Raw genomic sequence first — 19,725 nt, 5'->3', positions numbered from 1 at the left:
CACGACCGAGATGAAGGTAAGTGGCCCCTTGAACGGCGCGATACAGGTGACGAGAAATTCAGTTTTGCTATGACCGTTGGCTGGTAGACAGGCACGACCAGCTCGCGAGATAGTCTTGAGAAACTTAACAGTCGCGGCTATTGCAAATCAAATTTCTATCTTCCTAGGCCTTTAGTGGATTAATACGCCATGGAATTTCGCACATTTGTTGTAAGTTACAAACATTATTTATATCATTTATTCCTGACGATTATAATCTTAACTTACTTAAATGTCTTTAGTTTTTTAAAGCTCTCTTTCATTCTTAGATACTTTGACAAATTTATGAGTTGCTTTTTTTCTTTTAGTGAAAATCTAAACTTGCAACCGTCACGTTATGTAATTAATTTTTCATAATTAAGGATAAAATAAAAAATAATTTCAGATGCCGTAGCAAGAAAAAAAAAAGAATTTAAATAAATATTATGTAAAAGGTATATTTTAATTTATAAATTAAATAAAAGAGATCTTTAATTTGCTGGCTTTGAAATAATATTGTTTTTAAATGTAGCTTATTGTGTGCAAATTTATAAATTCTCAAACAAATAGTTTCGTTTTTAAATAAAATTGTTAAACGCCATTTAATATATAAATAAAATCACATAATCAAAACTGATCAATATTGCGATTTTAAGCTACATTATTTTCGAGGCAAGCTCGCGATAAATATTCGATCTACGGCCACATCCTGGTAAATAAATCGAGTCTACCGTTTCTGTCGATACCGGTTTGGAGACGTCATTGTCCTCGTAACTGTATCGGCACTTCCTAACGCCGGGATCTACTTTATGAAAGTAGAACGGACATCCACCTTTTAGTAATGAAGAAGTATTTCTTTATTAAAAATTATTAAACTCCACTGATCACCATCGTACTTTAATACAAAGGACCAGCATTCTACACGCCGAGCTGCAAGTAAATAGATCGAGCTATCGCGTATTACATAATCGGCTAATAAAAATTATGAAAATATGAATAACTGCGGGAAAAAGCTGCTATTTCTTTTTTATAAAAAGAATCAATAAATTACTTGCCACGCAGATTTCATTTTTATTCTCGATAAAAGGTAACAGGTAAACTCCGTAAGCGTGCAATAAACTAAACTGTTTGAAGCTGAGCTCGAATTTCGGAGCTGAAAAGGGAAGGAAATTGTGTTGTGCCCGGTGTTTTTCCTTCGAGTTTATTAACTCCTCCTAAATGTATAAAGGAGGAAGATTCGTCAGTGAAACGGTATAATGCTTCGGTTAGTAGGGCAACATGCTCGGGTAACACGCGTGTTATATAAAATAGGCTGAGCAGCCCGCAGCGAGAAGCGAGAAGCGTGGACCGTGGACCGTGTACCGTTAGCATCGTACGCATACTTGGGTAACTACGGGGGAATATCTCGTAATCATCGCCGGTGCCGACGCGATGTAACGTAATACCTAGCTGTTATCCGTTACCTACACGCCGCGGTCACACATTTATCTGCGTAAAAGAAAAAATCAAAGAAACTCAACGAACGCGACAATGCAACTCGATTACGGCGATATTAAAAAGTGTATGTTAGACATATTATTATGTAATATATATTATACGTTATTTTATACATCACCATTTAAAAGGAATTAATTAATAAATCCAACAGAGTGGCTACTCTTCTCTCATTGTCAGAGATTCTTTCCAGCCACAGATCTGCTCAACTAATAAGTTAGAAGTTAGAGTAAAGAAAAAGTATATTTATTTTATTTTAACCAACTGCATTAGTTTGCGCCAGTATGGGCAAGTGCAGCTAAAAAAAAAAAAAAAAAAAAAAAAAAGAAACAAACCTATTGAGTTTGTTAATTTAAAGCATGTGTAAGTATTTAGAATAATTTATCTTATCGATCAAAGAGCAGACTTTACGTGAGAAGAAAAAGTTGTTTGTTCGTTTTTTTTTAATTGTTGTACGGTTTAAATTTTAAATAATTCTTTGTGTCAACAAAAGTGTGATTACAATGTTATTTAGATGATACTTTTGTGTGCGTCGTTGTACTCCGCCGAGGATAAATTCAGAAATACCAAACCGGCTGTTAACGACAGCGAGCCTACGCGAACGGAGGAACCTCCGGAGGGATATTACGCGTTTGTCGAGTCACCGAATGCGGAACCACCTAGAGTTCGGCCACCGCCTTACATCGACAGCGACAAAGAATGTTACGGTAGGTCTAAGGGTGTGGGACAAGCGAAACGACTTGGGATTAAAATTAATTGGCCTCAATCCCCCCATTTTTTTTGGCTTTAATATACTTAGAAGTTGTGATAATTATTTTAAACTAAATATTTAATGCTAACCTTTTACATAATTTTTATAGGTAACGACAAGCATGGAAAAGGATTCGTTTCAATACACAACATTTGCGGAGATTTAAATAAAGGTTATATTCCACGGAATCCGATGAACCAATATGTAAATGGCTCGTCGTATCCTTTGTAAGTGAAAATTAAGTCGGGAAAATTTAAGGATTCTTTTAAATTATCGTAATTTATATTTTTCTTTCTGTAGCGCACTGATAAAAAATCACACTCTCAAGTTCCTCAGTAAAGCATTACCGATTCTCAAAGCCGACGATTCGTTGCCAAAAGTCGCTAAAGTGCATCCGTTGTCGCAAAATTCGTAAGTATGAAACAAAGCAGTAAAATAAGTAGTCCGTACATTAATTTTTTACCAAAGAAGAATTCTAATTTATTTTTCTTTTTTTTATAGCGTTGACACGGACGACGAAGAAAAGCACGATAGGAGCAAACGATCTAGTGCTTTGGATTCGATTTTACCCACAGATTCCAGTCGAAGTGGTCGAAAATTTTGCGACAACGGTAGCGGAGTGTAAGTTCTTTACTATAATTTTACAAGTCGCAAATGTAAAACTTGATGCGTGAAATAACGACGTTATTATTTTTTTTTTTACACAGAGTATGCATGTTGTACAAAGCGATTCAGGGCGAACCGATCACGTCGTCGGGATCACCCATTGAACGCCGGGATGAACCTTCGACGTCCGATTATCGGCGAGTACCTTCGCAAGAGAAGAGCGAATATACGGGCCCACCAACACCATGTCCAGCCAAGGTCGAGTACGCGACTCCGGTCTTCGCTAAGAATTATCAAGGTGTCTGGAGATATGTAGTACAGATACCTTACGAGGGCTACTTCACGCAGACGATCGAGCTTACCAGATGCATGTAGGTTCTCGAATTCAACCTGGATACGCAACAAGCCATGTCAAATTCAAAGATAGCGTTTAGAAAAGATTTTTTCTTTTTTTTTTTTATCATCGTAGGCAATCGAGATGCCATTACTTAGACGGTGGATGTTTGTCATCGCCAAGGTGGACAAGTCTACTGGTCGCCGAAATATTTTATCCGGATACCTTCTTGGAGGAGGGTCAGGGAACTGGTTCTACTGGTATTGGATCAAGTACTCGAGATCCCGTTGCTGGATCGCCACCGCCGGTTCATGATTTTCAAAATTACCAGCAATATTTGCAGAAACGCGCGAGCACGGGAGAAGCGCGTAACAGTGGAGGTTCTCAACAGCATCACTGCGACGGTGTCGACGAAATGGGTTGCTTCCAAGTAAGAATTGCATCTTCGCTCTTTTCTATCACACTCTTGGGTATTTTGAACTTGCAGCACAATCTAAATTTTAATTATTAAAAATTACTTTTTACAAAGCACATTTATGTTTTCAAAATTTGATTTCAAACTTGTATAACTTTTTTTTAAGTCAATTAATTAATTAATTAATTAATCTCTTTTAGGTACGACTATATTACGACTGGTTTTTAGTACCAGGAAGCTGTAAATGCTGGCGGCCAGATTACTTCAATCGATATGTCCGTCGTAGCGGTTCCAATGTCGAATTATGATGACTCACTTAAGGATATGTATTTTGTATCCCGATAGAATATCATTTCGCCTCACGAGCGATTATTTCATCAATCGCTGTTAGATGAGCGTACCAAGTTGAAGCGATTTACCACAGTCATTTCACATATGGCGCATAGTCAAACATTAGCACGTCTGTTTACACGAAATCTTTTTCGCTCATACGCGTTATAGACGTTGTTGTTGACAATTATTCAATATTAGTTTTTTTTTTATCACAATTAAATGTGATAATTTATAGAATTATTTATTCTTATAAGTATATAAAATTATAGTACTGTGAATATTAAAATAATGCATCAAAATTTCACTGCATTACTACAACGATATTCTAATACTTAAATTTATATTCACAAATTAATATTCATATATGTGGCATTATGATAATAATAATTATTATTATAATATAATACATACATATACTATATTTAATATTATACAATATACCGTGACATTGTGTTTTGGAATTTCCAATAAAACCAAATTTAAATTTTTACGCGACACTAAAAAAAATAATTAAATTATCGTTTTTATTAAATTGTAATTAAAGATTAAATATTATTTATTCGATTATTAATATACTTTTTAATAACAAGAGAGAAATAATTGAGAAATATCGATATCGAGGAAGACTGGTTCCTTGTATACAACACACTTTTGTTAATAAACAATGATTTTTATTTTTATTAATTTCGTGAGATTAACATGCGTATAATTAAACTATTTTAAAAAGATAGATGATGATACGTTTTGTCACTTAAAAATTAATACTAATACTCAATCTATGGCACATAATTGCACCTGTAAACGTAAAATACGCACAAGAATACGTGTTTTGTCTTGTAAAACTGTTTCGGTATCGTGCGTAATATAATTTATTACATTTTTAAATACCTCGTTATGTATCTCAATTTCGATGACTAGATCAAGTCCATCCATAATGAGACTCTTTTAATAAACAATAAGTACGTGTAATAGGTGATAATGAAGAAGTCGAGCAAGCTAATAGTTCTATCTTCAAGAGTAAAGATATATGTATAATACAAAAGAATTAAAAATAAAATTTACACGACGCACTCTTCTCAAGAAGAAAAATTTCTTTGTAAATCTTAATAATTCTACGTTGTATGTGTATATATGTATACACATACAACTAATTATTACAAATATTGTTATATTTTGCGCAAATATTTAGGCTTGCTTTAAATTCAATTTAATATATTATCTACACGATTTCCTTTTTTTTTTTTTTTAGCAAATAACATTATATTGATTCGCTCGGCTTTATAAAATAAACGCTGACATGCACTATTCATCATCATTTTCACATTTAAACATTTTCGCTAAATATATTCATATCGTTCACAGCAATTGTGACATCGTCGTACACGATATCGCTAATACACGATTTCAGTGTCCTAAGTTTTCGTTATTTCTTAACAAAGTTATTATAAATGCACATGTGTCATTCACACGTAATTGTAAAATTTTAAAATTTGAAGAAGCACCATTATGTACATAACGTAAAATGACAATTCTTCCATTATTTACAAAAAAATTGCACAAACCTAAACGCGTATGTATACGATAAATATATTTTTTTATGTCTTTAATTGTTATCTTAAATGTTCGTCACATTTTTCTTTCTCAAATAAATATATATTAATTTAAAGAAATGCCTTGTATCCAGGAACTAAGATCACTGGTGTCCTCACAACTAAGACTTAACGCGTGCTTCTCACTTTGTTTGGTGCCTAGTAGTAACTCAGCTGCTGTTCGGCCAGTCAAATATGCTCCATGTACTGTACTATAAAACGAGGAGTGAGTATGTTCGCCCGCAAATGCCACGAGAATTTTTACTGCCTCGTCGACATCGTTTTCAGCTTTCTCTTCAACTAAGGGATCGGCTAAACTCTTGATATCCATTTGGCTTGCCCCAACAGCCATTGCGGTGTAAGAACCTCCTGTGTAAGGCTGCGAATGCCACGTTGTGCGTAAACAATTTTTCGGGTTCGGTACAAATGGATCATTAAGAAACTGCCGCAGAATTGTCGTGCACACTTCGGACACTTCGGTAGTACTTAACTTTTCCATGTACTCCGCCGCGCGACCGGATATCCAACCGAGTAACAACGTTTCCGAGATCTTGATGAACGAATATATCTTTCTAAACCAAGTCTTGTTAATGTCTCGTTTTTCCGTCTCGGACAATTGCTCGTCGTCCCAGAGCAGCATCACTTCCGATACACCGGGATTTAAGAAAGGTCGTTCGTACTCGAGAAATATTTTATTCACTGTACCGAACATCAGTCTGTTTATTGCTTCGAGTTTGTATGCGGGTAATGACGGTACAAACATATCCTGAGCTGTCTTCTTTAAAACGCCCAATGGTAGGGTACATATTATATGTTCTGCAAGTACTGTCTTTCCATTTTCACATTGTACTTCTATAAGGCTATCCGATTTAGAATCAGATTTTTGTGTGAGATCCTCTTGGCAACATTTTTGCTTTTGCCACCTAAGAAAAATACAAATAGCAAATTAATACTACGGTCTTTGCCGATGCATTTTCTTTTTCACTTTTTTGCAAGTATTCGGGAAAAAAATGTCCGTTTATTGGGAGGGACACCTTGTATTGTATAAATATCTTGTAAAAATTTACCTAATTTTCGTTACAGCATGCTTAATAAGAATACGATCCTTTGGTATATGTTTCGAAACTGGCTCCAATATAGCGCTATACCCATTTGGAAGACTGATATTACCGCCTTGAAGCTCGTCATAGGAGCCCATTTCCAATAGGTCCACGTCATTCATGCTGTCACAGCCCGTGACGCAGGTTTCTCTCTTGAGTAAACAGTCAAAGATCAGTTGTCTGATTCTTCGTTGTTCCGGTGGCAAAGTTGACAGGTATATCTCAGCTTCCAGAGCAATGTGCGCGCCTACGCTAGTTATACCGTCTGGTGGACTATACGTGCTTAAAAAGTACTCCTCGCAACGTCTCAAAAAGCATACGTAAGCCTCGTAGATTTCTCGCAATACGGGAAATGGCAGTTGCTTTCCATCTTCCAATGCAGCCACTACTTTGTGAGGTTTCGGCACGTGTACGATATCTATTAAACCATTTGCCATTGCCAATTCGAACATGGGATTACCTAATACCCCGTGAATCCAATTTGCTCCTAGCTCAACCTTCTCATTGCCTGCATCAGATAAATTAAAATAACAAAAAAAAAAAAATAACATTAATTTTACAACTCTATCATATGGTTTCCTATCATTGTCTTAAAATTATATATTTTTGTACGTGCCGCTAAAAATTCTTCTAAATATAATTACTTATAAAAGCACCGCATTTGCTCCATTTTTTATCGTCGTGTAATTGGCAAGGATTCGTGTATTTCAAAATATTGCAAAATTAAAGGAAGATCCTACATCTTCAGTGCATTTCTACTGTAATTACAGGCTCGATCACTCGTTACATCATTGAGAAAATAAATTTTGCAAGCGAGTGAGACCCTACTTTCAAAATAGGAAAAGGTTAAGCCGATCGTACCGACTTGCGCCGCAATGATCCGTCCACCGATGCGTCCGCGCGCCTCGACCATAAGAAAATCCGTCTCGTTGTTCTTTAACAGATGAGTCGCCGCCGACAAGCCGGCCATACCGGCACCAATAATCAAGATCTTGCACGACAGTCGATCGTGCTCCGAATTGAATCCTCCGGATTCCGCCATGTTTGTTACATATGAACGATATCGGCTGTCATGTCACAGCTGTGATCACGCACACATAGTGTACGTGCGTGCGTGCGTGTGTGTAACATGCGCGCGCGGTATACAAGTCCAGGATGACATTTATATGGAATTTAAAAGCCCTAGTCACGTCCCGTGAAGGGTTTTACATAGTATTGGTAATAGTGGCGACGTGCCATTTAAACTTACAACTGATTACAACGTCCTGTGTTTACAATCTTCTCTAAACTGGCTTACAATGTTTTTGTCATGTGAAAATTTGAATTGTTTTCGGTTCGCTACTGAGAGGCTCGAAAGTGACGCGAGACGTATCAATAATTACAATTATTGCTATTAGACGCTTTGGCTAAAAAAAAATAAAATGTTGTCGACTCCAAAAACCAAGGGCGATTTATTTTTAGCTTCATCTCTCTGTGATGGACTTGAGGACAATAACATAAGGTAGACGACAGAATGATTGTTGTAACAAATGTATAAATTTCCACCTGCAGAGATGGAGACTTGTTAAAAGAATATTAAAAAATAATTAATGTTTTTTGTTTAGACAAGTGGCAACGCTTTTACTAAATAAAGATGCAGATCCTAATATCTTGATTCCAATCCATGGAGTTACTCCATTTCATTTAGTTATTGGCAATGATTCGGAAGAATTTGCTCAAGAAGTCACAAAGCTATTTTTACGTCATAATGGCAATCCCAATGTGAGGTATAATCCAAGTTAATCTTTAATTCTGACAATTTCTTTGTGTTATATTAACAATTATGCAAATATAACTATTGTGCAAATGTTTTTTTTTTTTTTTTTTTTTTTAGATCAGTTGATGGAATGACTCCAGTTCATGTAGCAGCTGCCTGGGGAAGAATAAATATACTACAATTACTTTTAGCAAATGGTGGTGATCCATTATGTTTGGACAATGATGGACGTAGTCCATTTCATTATGCTTTTGATGGAAAGTACTTTCAAGCTGTAACAATGCTTGCAAATTACTGTCAAAATATTCAAGACGAGGATGATAAACTGAAATATAATATGGTACTTGGTAAGGTGGTGCTCTGCAAGCATTTAATCTGTGAATAATTTGAAATTACCATTTACATCTTTTCTCATAATATTGCTCTTTGTATTACAGATAAGATTTTAATTTCTAATGGGGGCGTAGTAGCCGAATACGTTACGTCAAAAGACATGGTAGATGTACATAACTCGATGCATAAAAATGCACTTAACGATTTAATCAATTCCAAGTTAGATACCTCCTCGATGATTGTAGACTTGAGTTGTGCTCTAAATGTATATATTGAAAACGGATACAAATCATCGAATAAAATAATTTTAAATGAATATTTCTCTAGAACTGATCATATGCCAACTGCTGAAATACAAAGTAATTTTTTGCAAACTGGTAAGAAAAAAAAAAAAATGTCAAGTTATTTGTTTATTAATTTTTAATTTGACTTTGCGAATTATATATTTTTCAGATTCCCTACAAAAGGAAAAGTGCGTCATCAGTCAAATCATTAATAATCTCGATTATAACAAAAATGAACAAGAGAAAAGTATTACAACAAGCAACTCCGATACGTCATCTGATCTAAAAGAAAATGCATGTTCTAAATATAAATATAGTCAAATAAAATCGAAGAATTTTAAAATAAGCGGAAAAAACAATTCTGAAAATGAAGATATCTTGAAACTTAGCACGAGAAGACATCACTCGAGGAATAACATAGACAACTCTTTCAAGAGAAAATATAAAGATAAAATTTCTTTAGCAACGCCTCATATTCTGGATAATTCTATCATTAGTATGTCACCAAACTTTAATACACCTATTCGTGAACTAAAGGGACGAAATACTTGCAAAACTTCATTAACGCAATCAAATATTTACAACGATCTCATTATTAGCGCATCGCCCAATCTTGCTTCAGTTTGTTTAAAGAAGAAAAATTTGACAAAGACATCACATGTGGATTATCTGAAAGTATTTAATAAATCTTTCAAATACAGAACTCAAATGCAACATTCTGAATTTAATTGGCATAAAAAACATATCGCTCAATCAACACCAAGAAGAAAAAAGCGACTGAGCTGCAAGTTTCATTCGGGCAGAAAAAAATTTGATTCTCATCAGTATGAGACCGATATGACTTCTGATGAATGTAATAATATATTAAAGCCAATTAATTTGAATAAAACAATATTTTTCGAGACTTGTGAAGATACATCTCGTTATAACGTTCTAGATATGAGTAGAAAATTTTCATCATTAAATTTAAAAAAACGTTCAGAAAGAAAACAGCAAGGTCAATATAATCATTTGGCAATAAAATTGGATGAAGGAAGATATGACGAGAGTGAGAAAATGGAAAACAAGGATGTACGTCTTGATGCAAGTAACAGTTTTTATCAAATTGCAAAAGAGAATAAATCTGTTAATAATATTAGCAAATCTGAAAATAATGAAATAAATACTGGCTACATAGTAATAAAAAAAAATATATGTAATAATAACGAAAAGTCAGTAAATACTAATATAAAATCTCTACATACGACTGAGTCTGATTCATTACAAAACGAAAATTTTACAGACTGTATCGATTGTGATACTAGGAATTTATTAAATGAAGATTTAATTGTGAATATAAGCAGGACTTGTAGCTTGCATGTCAAAAACTGGCGCAGTGATAAATTTTATACATCTCCGATACATAAATCGTTTATAGAAAATAATTCCCTGCCTGCTGAAGATTTATCTGTACAATGTAAGAAACAAATTTATTTATTGGATTACCAAAAATTATGTTCCTCAAAAAGCACCAAGTCGAAGGAAACGGAAAGTTTATGGACAGTAAATGACTTTGATGTACATAATACTGAAAGAAACTCGTGAGTATAAGACCATATATCATCCTCGTTAAATTACGCTTGTGAAATTGACCCCTCATTTTTACAAAATTAAAAAAAAAAAAAAAAAAAAAAACTACGCAGCTCGTTTATTTTCGATAAAATTATTTTTTTGTTTATTGATTTCTATATAACTTAAAAATAATATCACTGAAAGAACAATTACGAGAGTTATAATTTGTAGGTCTCTATCTTCATATGTCAGTACTCAAGAATATAAATATGAAGATCCAGAAGAAGGTGTTATTTTATTAGAGCGGCGACTTTGCGTTACACCATTTAGGTGAGTTTAAATTTACGATTATAATTTTTCTTTATCATATTCTCTATCTCTGGCTCTTGGATTAGAGTTGGAGAGTATGTTAGATTTTATTGGCAAAAACACTCCGAGAACGAGTATTCGTTCTCGAGTACGCGGAGGACGCCCCGGAAGCCGCAATTATATATTACTTCCAGGGCGATCTGCGCAAATATCATTAATTTAATCTAAGTTAATTTTATTAAACAATTTCAGTTCTTCCCGTAGAAGTGAATGTGACAGCGAAAGCAAAGTGGCTGTATCTGGTATGATGGACATAATTTTTATATTATTATTCATAATTTTATGATTTTTCTATATTGACTATTGACTGATTTGCCAGGTGCTTCAAATATATCCAGAGTTTCTCCAAGTTTACCAGAAGAGATACTGTTTATCGATGATGTAACTCTTAGACAAAAACTTGGACAGCTTGGCGATCAACCTGGCCCAATTACTAATACAACAAGACAACTTTATCAAAAACGTCTTTTGCGTTTAAAAAGTATCACGGATGCTAATACTGTGTCGTTCGTGCCAAACTTGCAAAATTCTTCAAAAAACCATACCTCAGTGGTAAGTAGCAACAAAATTAAATCTTATATGGAATTTGGAAACTGGTTACATCACCTGGATACTTATAAAAATCTGGAGAAACAAGTATTTCAAGAATTTGCATCACCAGATCCATCTCGAAGATGGCGCGAAGGCACTGCAAAAACATCTTTCACCTATTTACTGTTAGATCCACGTATAACGCAGGATCTGCCAAATCGTAGTGCTAATCTTACAAAATCACAAGTTTGGTCAATTTTTCTTAATTCTATATTTTACATTGGTAAAGGCAAATGTTCCAGACCTTTTGCTCATCTCTATGATGCTTTCAAGACATGGGTAGATAGTTCAACCATTACAAATAAAAAAATTGATTGCATCCTCAATATATGGAATAGCGATTATGGGGTGGTTTGTTTGCATGTTTTTCAAAACACTATACCGGTAGAGGCTTATACAAGAGAAGCTGCTATGATAGACGCAATAGGAAAGGAACATTTAACAAATTTAAAAGGTGGAGAGTATTATGGCATTGCGGCAACGTGGAACGTGCAACAAAAGCAAAAATTTGGTAGATACTTATTATACAAGGCTTTACAAATTTTTCTACAGGAGGGAGAAAGTCAGCTCTTCCCTTACAATTTATAATGGAAGCCAAGTAAGATAGGTATAATATAACAAATATAGTTTTAATTTAATGTTAGACTTTATCTATATAGATATAAATAACTATTTATTAATTATTTCTTTTTATGTGCAAATTATATAATTGTGGTGACAGTAGCGAGTGTGTAGTATTGCCAATTAATTAAAAGTTTATAGAATATTATATAATAATTGTGTGCAATATGATAAAAAAACAAATCATATAAAATATTTTTGAGCAGAAAATGTTTACTGCAGTTAAAAAAAAAAAAAATGAAAGCTAAATGTAGACCTAGGTATGAAAGTTACACATATGTATATATTTAACAATATAAATAACAGTTGATAGACTGCATCTGCACTAGTTAATTGTGGCACAAAAAATATATTGGTATATGGTATTGTATACAAATTAAAAGAAATGTAAATGCATTAAATATGTAAGTGATTAAAAAGACAAATACCAAGTTTAATAACAAGTACTTTTATAAATTCGTTTAAACTACATTTCCAAATTAAACTATATATATGTAAAGTAAATTAAATTAATACAGGGTTCTTTTTCAGAAATTTTGTAGAATATATTTCCAAATACTACAGGTAAGGTCTGTCTGGTTGCGTATCTTTTGCTTTCTTGTCTCTGGCCCTAGGAAACCATTTATGCTTAGTGGTGTACGTGATTTTTGCTAGCTCCTCCACGACCTGGTACGGTTTCTTTTTTCTAAAAACGTCCGCAACGTCTTTGCTTCCAATACATAGCACAGACTGATCGACCTTCTCTTTGGGCAATGGTAAAGAACACTCGTACGGGAACGGCTTCTCTGGATGCCAGCAGATGACCATGCGATCATCTTCCGTAAATATTACCGCTTCCGAGGGTAGAGTGCTGTACTTGGCGTGTCGCGTGGAACGAACGCAAGCCCGGACGGTGCGTAATACAGGATTCATCTGTTGTAATAAATTACGCTTAGAAACATAACCTCGTTTGCATCTAGCACGTAATCATTTTCTACAGTAATCGTTTCTATACGTAGCTTACAAATAACAGTTTAATGATTCATCGTACACTGAAAAGCAGATACGGCGTTTGCTGCGGCGACGGCGAACGCGACTTTAGCGTCGAGTTTCACATATGTGCCGCATGTATTATATACCGCGCCGGCCGGATTGCCGATGACTGATTTCTCTCATCCCCTGCCTTTACCATCTTTAAGATTACGTACGCTAGCCGTTGTCGCCGCAGAAAACGCCAAATCTCCTTTTCGCGGTGTACCTTGCGCTCTATTCACGTTTCAACGTGCACCTTTGTGAGTTTCTGTAAAAAAAAAAAAAAATATCTGACAGCTCACTAACCAATAGCGTGCTAGCACAGTACAGCTGGCAGATCAGATTCGATTGGCTGCTGCATTTCAAGAATTAAAATTAATCTCACCCTGAGTAGACGTTATAACAATTCGTTGTGCGTACAAAAAAAAAAAAAAAATTTACGACCCGTATTACTATAAAATTCACGCGAGATGTGTAGATCAAAGTTTACCTTTGATTTATGAAAACGGAGCATACTACTCCGGTTCGCGTCTCACACCGCGAAGCAGCGTGCCAGCGCGACGCTCGCCAGTTCGCCCCGCGACCGAGACGTCGGGAGATTAACGATCTCCCTCTCCCTCTTCGTTCCTCTTATCGCTGATAGACGCTCGTCGCCTTCGGCCACTTCTGGCGTCGTCCGCTTTCTCCCCGTCGAGCCGGTCGTGCTGGGAAAAAGGGTTGAACCAGCTCAAGAAGTTGGCAAGCAAAGAAAAGGTCGCGCGGGGCGGGGTCGTTTGTCTCTCGTCGGTGTCGGCGGTCGAGGAGAATGAACTGAGATCGACCTGTGCCCGACTCGCCGTGGGACTCAGACCTCTCAACTATCGCAGCTCCGACTGCCGCACTTTGTACCCAATTCGGTCCCGTGGGCGATAACCATGGAGGATGACCTGCCAACTGAGTACGACGTTGTCGTCGTGGGAACAGGTATTGATTTTTATCAGTCAAGGTTTTAAAAGACTAAAATTTTATGTTAAATCGTCGGTAACCGCAATCATGATTTTCCACAGGTATGACCGAGTCCATCGTCGCCGCGGCGGCGAGCAGGATCGGCAAGAGAGTTCTGCATCTAGACAGGTAAAGTGGACCAGGTGTCTCTTTTATTCTTCTTCTTTTCCATCTTGGGCTTGAGATCTGTCACCTGACATATATTTACAATTTAAATACAGAGAGCATAAGATTGTAGGAATTAGTCATTAAATGTAATATTCGTTAAATCATGGAAACATATGCTGGAATTATGTTAAATAATGTTGTTAGGCACCTTGTCTCGATATATGTTGATTGAGTAATTTTTTTTTGATGTAGAAGATAACCTTGTGTGTATTTCAGAAAAATAAGAAATAATTAAATATACCTACTGATTTTTTATCATGTACAATATATTTGTTAGGGATAAGGAATTTTCTATATCCTTACAAGATATGAAAATCTGTTTGTAATCAAGGTAATATTTCTGAATTACTAAGTTATATTTTTATTTATTTTTTTTCAGCAACGAATACTATGGAGGTCTGTGGGCTACATTTAACTTTGATGGCTTGCAAAAGTGGATAGAAGATTTAAAGTTGGTCAAAAGTAATCCTACTAGGAATCCAAATGTTGATTTGAAAAAAGATGAAAAGTTTTTGAAGGCTAGTGATCAATATTCCACCGTCGAAAACATTGGCGAAATTTGGTATATTTCTAAGTAAGAAATAATCTGCATAAATTAATTCTTTAATTAATTCAGATATTATCGCGTATATGTTAACTAGTCTCCTTTCTCATACAGTGATGCAGATTTACCTGATGTCTCTTCGAAAGACACTCAAACTGAGAGTTCTGGAGACTGCGCCACAGTCGAGGGTGCGGAAAAGACTGATCAGGACAAGGCTGATAAAAAGGAGAATGTAAAACAGTGGAGCATAGACCGTATCAAGAAGGAATATAGAAGATTTAATATCGATCTGGCGCCTAAAGTAAGACTGCAGACACTTGTAGATAAATATTAATTTTTTGTATATATATATATAGATATATATATATACATACACACACGCACACACACACACACATGTGACATGTGATTCTTATTGCAGTTATTATTCGCCCGTGGTGAATTAGTAGAACTATTGATTTCTAGCAACATCGCACGTTACGCCGAGTTCCGCGCGGTCTCTAGAGTTGCCACTTTCATGGACGGCAAACTTACCCAAGTCCCTTGCTCTCGAGCCGATGTATTTGCTAATAAGACTGTTAGCGTGGTCGAGAAGAGAATGTTGATGCAGCTCCTTACTTCCTGCATGGAGCAGGGTGCTGATAGTCCAGAGTTCGATGGTACGTGTTAATATACAAGTATACCTAAATTATTTATATTCTGACGTAATAATAACGCGTCCTGTTTAATAATTTCCAGGTTTCCGTGATAAAACGTTCTTAGAATATCTTAATACGAAAAATCTTACACCTATAGTTCAGCATTATGTTATGCAAGCTATTGCAATGGCGACGAACAAAACGTCATGTAGAGACGGTGTTAATCGTACGAAACATTTTCTTAATAGTCTCGGTCGTTATGGGAATACACCCTTCTTATGGCCTATGTACGGAAGCGGAGAACTGCCTCAATGTTTTTGCAGGTACGTATTTGAAAGCGAAATTCTTCGTTCGACACATGATAACTTAAAAATAAAGCTGTAAAAGTAGTGACTACTTTGGTAATCAATAACTGGATGATTACGATTGTTTGTAATAAAAAAAAAAACATGATTATCAATTACAAGTAATCGTAATTGTGGTGACTGCCTTTTTATAGCTCTGCTTAAAAATGGAAATTTTACTTTTTAGACTGTGTGCAGTCTTTGGTGGAATTTACTGCTTAAAGAGACAATTAGACGGCGTGATAGTTAATGAAGATAAATGCAAGGCCATTATCAGTGGGAGACAGAGATTGGCTTTGGAGCATTTAGTTGTAGGGCAGGGTCATTTGCCACCAGAAATCGTAGCCTCTGAGGGAGAAAATCAAATCTCGCGCGGAATTTTCATCACTGATAGGTATTTTCTTAATTTTTTTTTTTTTTTTTTTACAAGTAATGAGTAGTATGTACAAATACAATATGTATCACTGGAGACGTTATACTTTTCGCTTTTACAGGTCAATTATGCAAGGTGAAAAAGAAAGTCTAACTCTTTTGTATTATCCACCGGAAAAACCAGATCAAGAAGCCGTTACATTGATCGAATTGGGACCATCTACTAATGCTTGCCCTCAAGGATTGTGTAAGTGTGATAATGCGAATATATTCAAAGTTGATCGATACTGGATTATATATATATATTTTTTTTTGTCTTTTTTTTAGTCATAATTCATATGACATGCAAACGTACTAAAAACGCGAAGGAGGATCTGGCATATGTCGTGAATAAGTTTCTGAGAGCAGAACCACTTGACCCCAATGCTGTACGTAGCCCTTCTGATTCTCATACTCAAACAGTCTCCCCTGATAAACGACACCTTCAGGTAAAATATCTTTACAAAAATTACCGGTAATTTAACTATATCTTTAAATATCGAAGACATAAAAAGATATAAAAATTATATATTTAAAAGTAAACGCGATATTTTAAATTGAATAATCACACTAGGACGATCGACAAGAGAAAGGAGAAACTGAATATCCCATACCCCAGGTATTATGGTCTTTGTACCTAAATTTACCTGCAAGTGATATTAAACTAAGCGATTCTGCACCGAGCAACATATATCTATGTTCTGGACCGGATCTTGAGCTTGACTTCGATTTTGCTGTAAATCAGGCATGTATTATTAAGTAGTATTTTAAATTTAATAATTTTTTAATACTTGGCTTTTTTTAGGCTAAAAATATTTTTAAGTCTATGTATCCAGACGAAGACTTTTTACCACGCGCGCCCGATCCCGAAGAAATTGTTTTAGAAGGGGAGGAAGCACCAGGTCCAAAATTCGAGGGTGGTGATATTGCCGAGGGTGAAGAGAAACAAGATGTCGAGAAGGCCGAAAAGGAAGAAGAATGAACAACTATCATATAATGCTTTTACGCCTTTAATGTCGAAAAGCAGAAAGGCTTTTGCGCCTTTAGCGTCTTTTATCTTCATCGTTATCAGATTTCTGTATAAACATATTCGAAAAAAAAACAAGAAAAAAATAATGAGCATAAGATTCAGAATACGAGACAGTAGTAACGAAAAGCTTTACAGCGTTAACATTATTTTTTTATGATTTACGTACACTTTTACACGTTACTTTTTATCAATTCGGAGTACTTTTCTCGTTAAATTGCTTATTTCTAATTTATCTGTTACTTAAAGATGCTTTCGCATTTTCTCTTAAAAAATGAGCTTTGGCAAGGAAAACACAGACCTGTTAGAAGAGCACAAATGCGTTTATGAAAGTTTACGAAATTATATAATATCACAATTTGATGTCTTATATTGTGATTTCGTACATTATACTTGTAATTTTTTATTTAATAATTTTTTTGTGCAATAAAACGGCGATATCCATTTTAAGTAGATGTAGCGTACATGTAATCGCTAGATTCAAAACGTACTTTATACATCGTATAAAACTACTTACAAAGATAATAAGAACAAAAGGATATATCGCGTCATGCTTTGATACTTCAGTATTTCAGTACCGCATACCGCAATTTATATATAAAGTATTGTATGTGCACGAGCCATTAGTCATTTAGATAAACGTCATGACATATTGGAATTTATAGTTTGTACTACACTCGTACACGAATAGGTATATCTTTAATGCGCTGTCATAATATATCTGTAATAAATATGAAAAGAAAAATGCACAACTCGATTTAAATGAGTAATTAGTTTTGGCATGCTTGTCTTTAACGTGTTTTGAAATAATTTTCTCGATAATTTCTATCGTTATGTTCGTATATGCTGAAATAAAAAGAGAAGTATCATGTTATATTTTATTAAACATTTACATTTGTGTACGCGATTGTACTCATTCAACGTGTTTGTGGCTTAAATAAGATAACGATTTATTTTAATATCTTACAATTATAAAAATAAATCACAACTACATATATAATGTAAGGTACACAATTCATACTTATTAATGATCCATAATAATTGTTTTTTTTTTGTATAAAAATCATGGCTAAGACAGAAACATTACTTTTTTATTTTAATATTTGTATTAAATGTTAGATATAGAAAAATTATTTGATATATATGTATTTTCTGTTTTATATTTTGTGAGTACATGCATAAGTGTTCTTATTGTTAGTGTTAAGTATCTACAAATTTAGTAAAACTATTTAAGTTAAAGAAATGATTGTTTGTCCATTAACACTTTCATTAATTATTTACATTATTTATTAATTTGCAAAGTTAAGATTTCTCTCTTGTTAAGTAATATTTAATGTTACTATGCATTTATTACAACCTTTTCTTCAAATTAGATATGGATGGTTTTTATTAATTTTTAATTATACCTTATTTTTCAAACAATAAATTGAACATGAAATTAGAATGCATTATATGATATAAGTATATTACTTATACAATTGTAATAGAGAGAGACAACTGGCCACAACCATTTAATAAGATCCTCATCGAAATTAAAATTTAATTAATTATAACATATTAAATATAGCATAAAATTTAATTATTAGTTAAATAAATGGGCTTTCTATTTACTGTCAAAATTGTCAATCTCCATAAATAATGTCATCAGAAAATGGTAAACTAAAGTTTAAAATAACGACTCAAAAATAAAAGTTTGTAACATTAATTACTATTTTATATTTATTTATCTCATTCATTAATTTTTCACTGTTTAGTTTATTTTCTGTAATTTTCTAAAATTAAAAAAATATTATTTGCAAAGTACAATAATAAATAAAATTAATACTAGCTTAAAAAATTACAATCTTTTTATATTTACAGACAGCTGTTACTTTATCATTTCAAAAATAATTAAAAAGTAAACTAATAATATATTATGTATTTTTTAAATGGTAAAATTATCACTTACAAGTTCCAGCTCTCTTACTTTATCCATTGCAGATTGTTTAAAGTCTTTAAAGACGCGAGATATCTGTGTTCTTCGTAATGTATCTAATAAAAGAATCAGTTTGACAGAAAAGTTTTTCACCATTATAATTCAGAAATAATACTTTTAACCGGCAGAATAGTCGGACATAACCTGACTCGGTGTCACATTGTCAACCGCGTGCACCTTTGCGTAATTAAATCTCGGCAAAGATACGCAATTCTTAATACTCACAATACTGTCTGTGAAATTGGGAAAATATGTGCCATTGTCATCCATATTGCACTAAATGATAATACGTAATACTTATTTCGGAAAAACGTTGATTCTCCGCACATTGCTTCAAGTGAATACAGATACTTTTCCCGCTGTCAATTTCCGTGTTCAGTTACATTATATTATGGGCCTGCGCCTATGTTGCCTATGTATCAGACCCGCGCCTATGTTTCGGACCTGCGCGTTGGTCTTGCGTTTACGCGCTTCTCTG

At 34.4% G+C, this 19,725-nt stretch overlaps 5 protein-coding genes across 11 annotated transcripts; 3 read left to right on the top strand and 2 right to left on the bottom strand.

The window, feature by feature from the left end:
• Positions 1-32: 32 nt before the first annotated feature.
• On the top strand, positions 33-4,466 carry Spz6 (Spaetzle domain-containing protein 6). Of its 3 annotated transcripts, none has more exons than XM_070662461.1 (8): positions 33-210; positions 2,027-2,219; positions 2,373-2,490; positions 2,564-2,674; positions 2,765-2,884; positions 2,971-3,240; positions 3,339-3,633; positions 3,819-4,466. In XM_070662461.1, exons 1-8 carry the CDS (start codon positions 190-192, stop codon positions 3,924-3,926), a joined length of 1,236 nt encoding a protein of 411 aa, XP_070518562.1. In that variant the 5' UTR covers positions 33-189; the 3' UTR covers positions 3,927-4,466. The 3 variants fall into 3 exon arrangements, with proteins under 3 accessions (XP_070518562.1, XP_070518563.1, XP_070518564.1); XM_070662462.1 differs by lacking the exon at positions 33-210 and adding an exon at positions 1,193-1,579; XM_070662463.1 differs by lacking the exon at positions 33-210 and adding an exon at positions 1,866-1,943.
• Positions 4,467-4,599: 133 nt separating this feature from the next.
• On the bottom strand, positions 4,600-7,713 carry LOC139106020 (peroxisomal N(1)-acetyl-spermine/spermidine oxidase). Its single transcript, XM_070662468.1, has 3 exons — positions 7,502-7,713; positions 6,608-7,148; positions 4,600-6,463 (listed from the first exon to the last, which is right to left on the bottom strand). The coding sequence occupies exons 1-3, from the start codon at positions 7,680-7,682 to the stop codon at positions 5,608-5,610; spliced, it is 1,578 nt and encodes a 525-aa protein (XP_070518569.1). The 5' UTR covers positions 7,683-7,713; the 3' UTR covers positions 4,600-5,607.
• Positions 7,714-7,768: 55 nt separating this feature from the next.
• LOC139106009 (uncharacterized) lies at positions 7,769-13,057 on the top strand. The gene is made up of 8 exons (XM_070662448.1): positions 7,769-8,141; positions 8,245-8,406; positions 8,514-8,743; positions 8,834-9,106; positions 9,183-10,593; positions 10,796-10,894; positions 11,126-11,175; positions 11,253-13,057. Exons 1-8 carry the CDS (start codon positions 8,062-8,064, stop codon positions 12,110-12,112), a joined length of 3,165 nt encoding a protein of 1,054 aa, XP_070518549.1. The 5' UTR covers positions 7,769-8,061; the 3' UTR covers positions 12,113-13,057.
• Mrpl42 (mitochondrial ribosomal protein L42) lies at positions 12,578-13,685 on the bottom strand. 5 transcript variants are annotated; one of them, XM_070662477.1, is made up of 2 exons: positions 13,647-13,685; positions 12,578-13,057 (listed from the first exon to the last, which is right to left on the bottom strand). In XM_070662477.1, the coding sequence occupies exons 1-2, from the start codon at positions 13,668-13,670 to the stop codon at positions 12,704-12,706; spliced, it is 378 nt and encodes a 125-aa protein (XP_070518578.1). In that variant the 5' UTR covers positions 13,671-13,685; the 3' UTR covers positions 12,578-12,703. The 5 variants fall into 5 exon arrangements, with proteins under 5 accessions (XP_070518578.1, XP_070518582.1, XP_070518579.1 ...); XM_070662481.1 differs by lacking the exon at positions 13,647-13,685 and adding an exon at positions 13,463-13,481; XM_070662478.1 differs by lacking the exon at positions 13,647-13,685 and adding an exon at positions 13,383-13,445.
• An 86-nt stretch (positions 13,686-13,771) lies between these two features.
• On the top strand, positions 13,772-18,029 carry LOC139106014 (Rab escort protein). The gene is made up of 11 exons (XM_070662458.1): positions 13,772-14,119; positions 14,203-14,269; positions 14,688-14,882; positions 14,967-15,153; positions 15,274-15,511; positions 15,591-15,813; positions 16,022-16,228; positions 16,329-16,453; positions 16,534-16,694; positions 16,820-16,990; positions 17,051-18,029. Exons 1-11 carry the CDS (start codon positions 14,071-14,073, stop codon positions 17,225-17,227), a joined length of 1,800 nt encoding a protein of 599 aa, XP_070518559.1. The 5' UTR covers positions 13,772-14,070; the 3' UTR covers positions 17,228-18,029.
• Positions 18,030-19,725: the final 1,696 nt, after the last annotated feature.

Source organism: Cardiocondyla obscurior, linkage group LG10, assembly GCF_019399895.1.
Source record: "Cardiocondyla obscurior isolate alpha-2009 linkage group LG10, Cobs3.1, whole genome shotgun sequence".
Taxonomy (NCBI): domain Eukaryota; kingdom Metazoa; phylum Arthropoda; class Insecta; order Hymenoptera; family Formicidae; genus Cardiocondyla; species Cardiocondyla obscurior.
This window is presented reverse-complemented; position numbering and strand designations above follow the sequence as displayed.

Bases quoted from the DNA above. Each gene is read 5' to 3' on its own strand.
- Spz6 (XM_070662461.1), top strand. From the start codon at position 190: ATGGAATTTCGCACATTTGTT. The intron at 211-2,026 runs GTAAGTTACAAA...AATGTTATTTAG, and splicing joins TGGAATTTCGCACATTTGTT to ATGATACTTTTGTGTGCGTC. The intron at 3,241-3,338 runs GTAGGTTCTCGA...TTATCATCGTAG, and splicing joins ATCGAGCTTACCAGATGCAT to GCAATCGAGATGCCATTACT.
- LOC139106020 (XM_070662468.1), bottom strand. From the start codon at position 7,682: ATGGCGGAATCCGGAGGATTCAATTCGGAGCACGATCGACTGTCGTGC. The intron at 7,149-7,501 runs GTACGATCGGCT...TATCTGATGCAG, and splicing joins GATCATTGCGGCGCAAGTCG to GCAATGAGAAGGTTGAGCTA. The intron at 6,464-6,607 runs GTAAATTTTTAC...TATTTTTCTTAG, and splicing joins CATGCTGTAACGAAAATTAG to GTGGCAAAAGCAAAAATGTT.
- LOC139106009 (XM_070662448.1), top strand. From the start codon at position 8,062: ATGTTGTCGACTCCAAAAACCAAGGGCGATTTATTTTTAGCTTCATCT. The intron at 8,744-8,833 runs GTAAGGTGGTGC...TTTGTATTACAG, and splicing joins GAAATATAATATGGTACTTG to ATAAGATTTTAATTTCTAAT. The intron at 10,594-10,795 runs GTGAGTATAAGA...TATAATTTGTAG, and splicing joins CATAATACTGAAAGAAACTC to GTCTCTATCTTCATATGTCA.
- Mrpl42 (XM_070662477.1), bottom strand. From the start codon at position 13,670: ATGCTCCGTTTTCATAAATCAAAG. The intron at 13,058-13,646 runs GTAAACTTTGAT...TTATTACAACAG, and splicing joins TCCGTTTTCATAAATCAAAG to ATGAATCCTGTATTACGCAC.
- LOC139106014 (XM_070662458.1), top strand. From the start codon at position 14,071: ATGGAGGATGACCTGCCAACTGAGTACGACGTTGTCGTCGTGGGAACA. The intron at 14,120-14,202 runs GTATTGATTTTT...GATTTTCCACAG, and splicing joins CGTTGTCGTCGTGGGAACAG to GTATGACCGAGTCCATCGTC. The intron at 14,270-14,687 runs GTAAAGTGGACC...ATTTTTTTTCAG, and splicing joins AGAGTTCTGCATCTAGACAG to CAACGAATACTATGGAGGTC.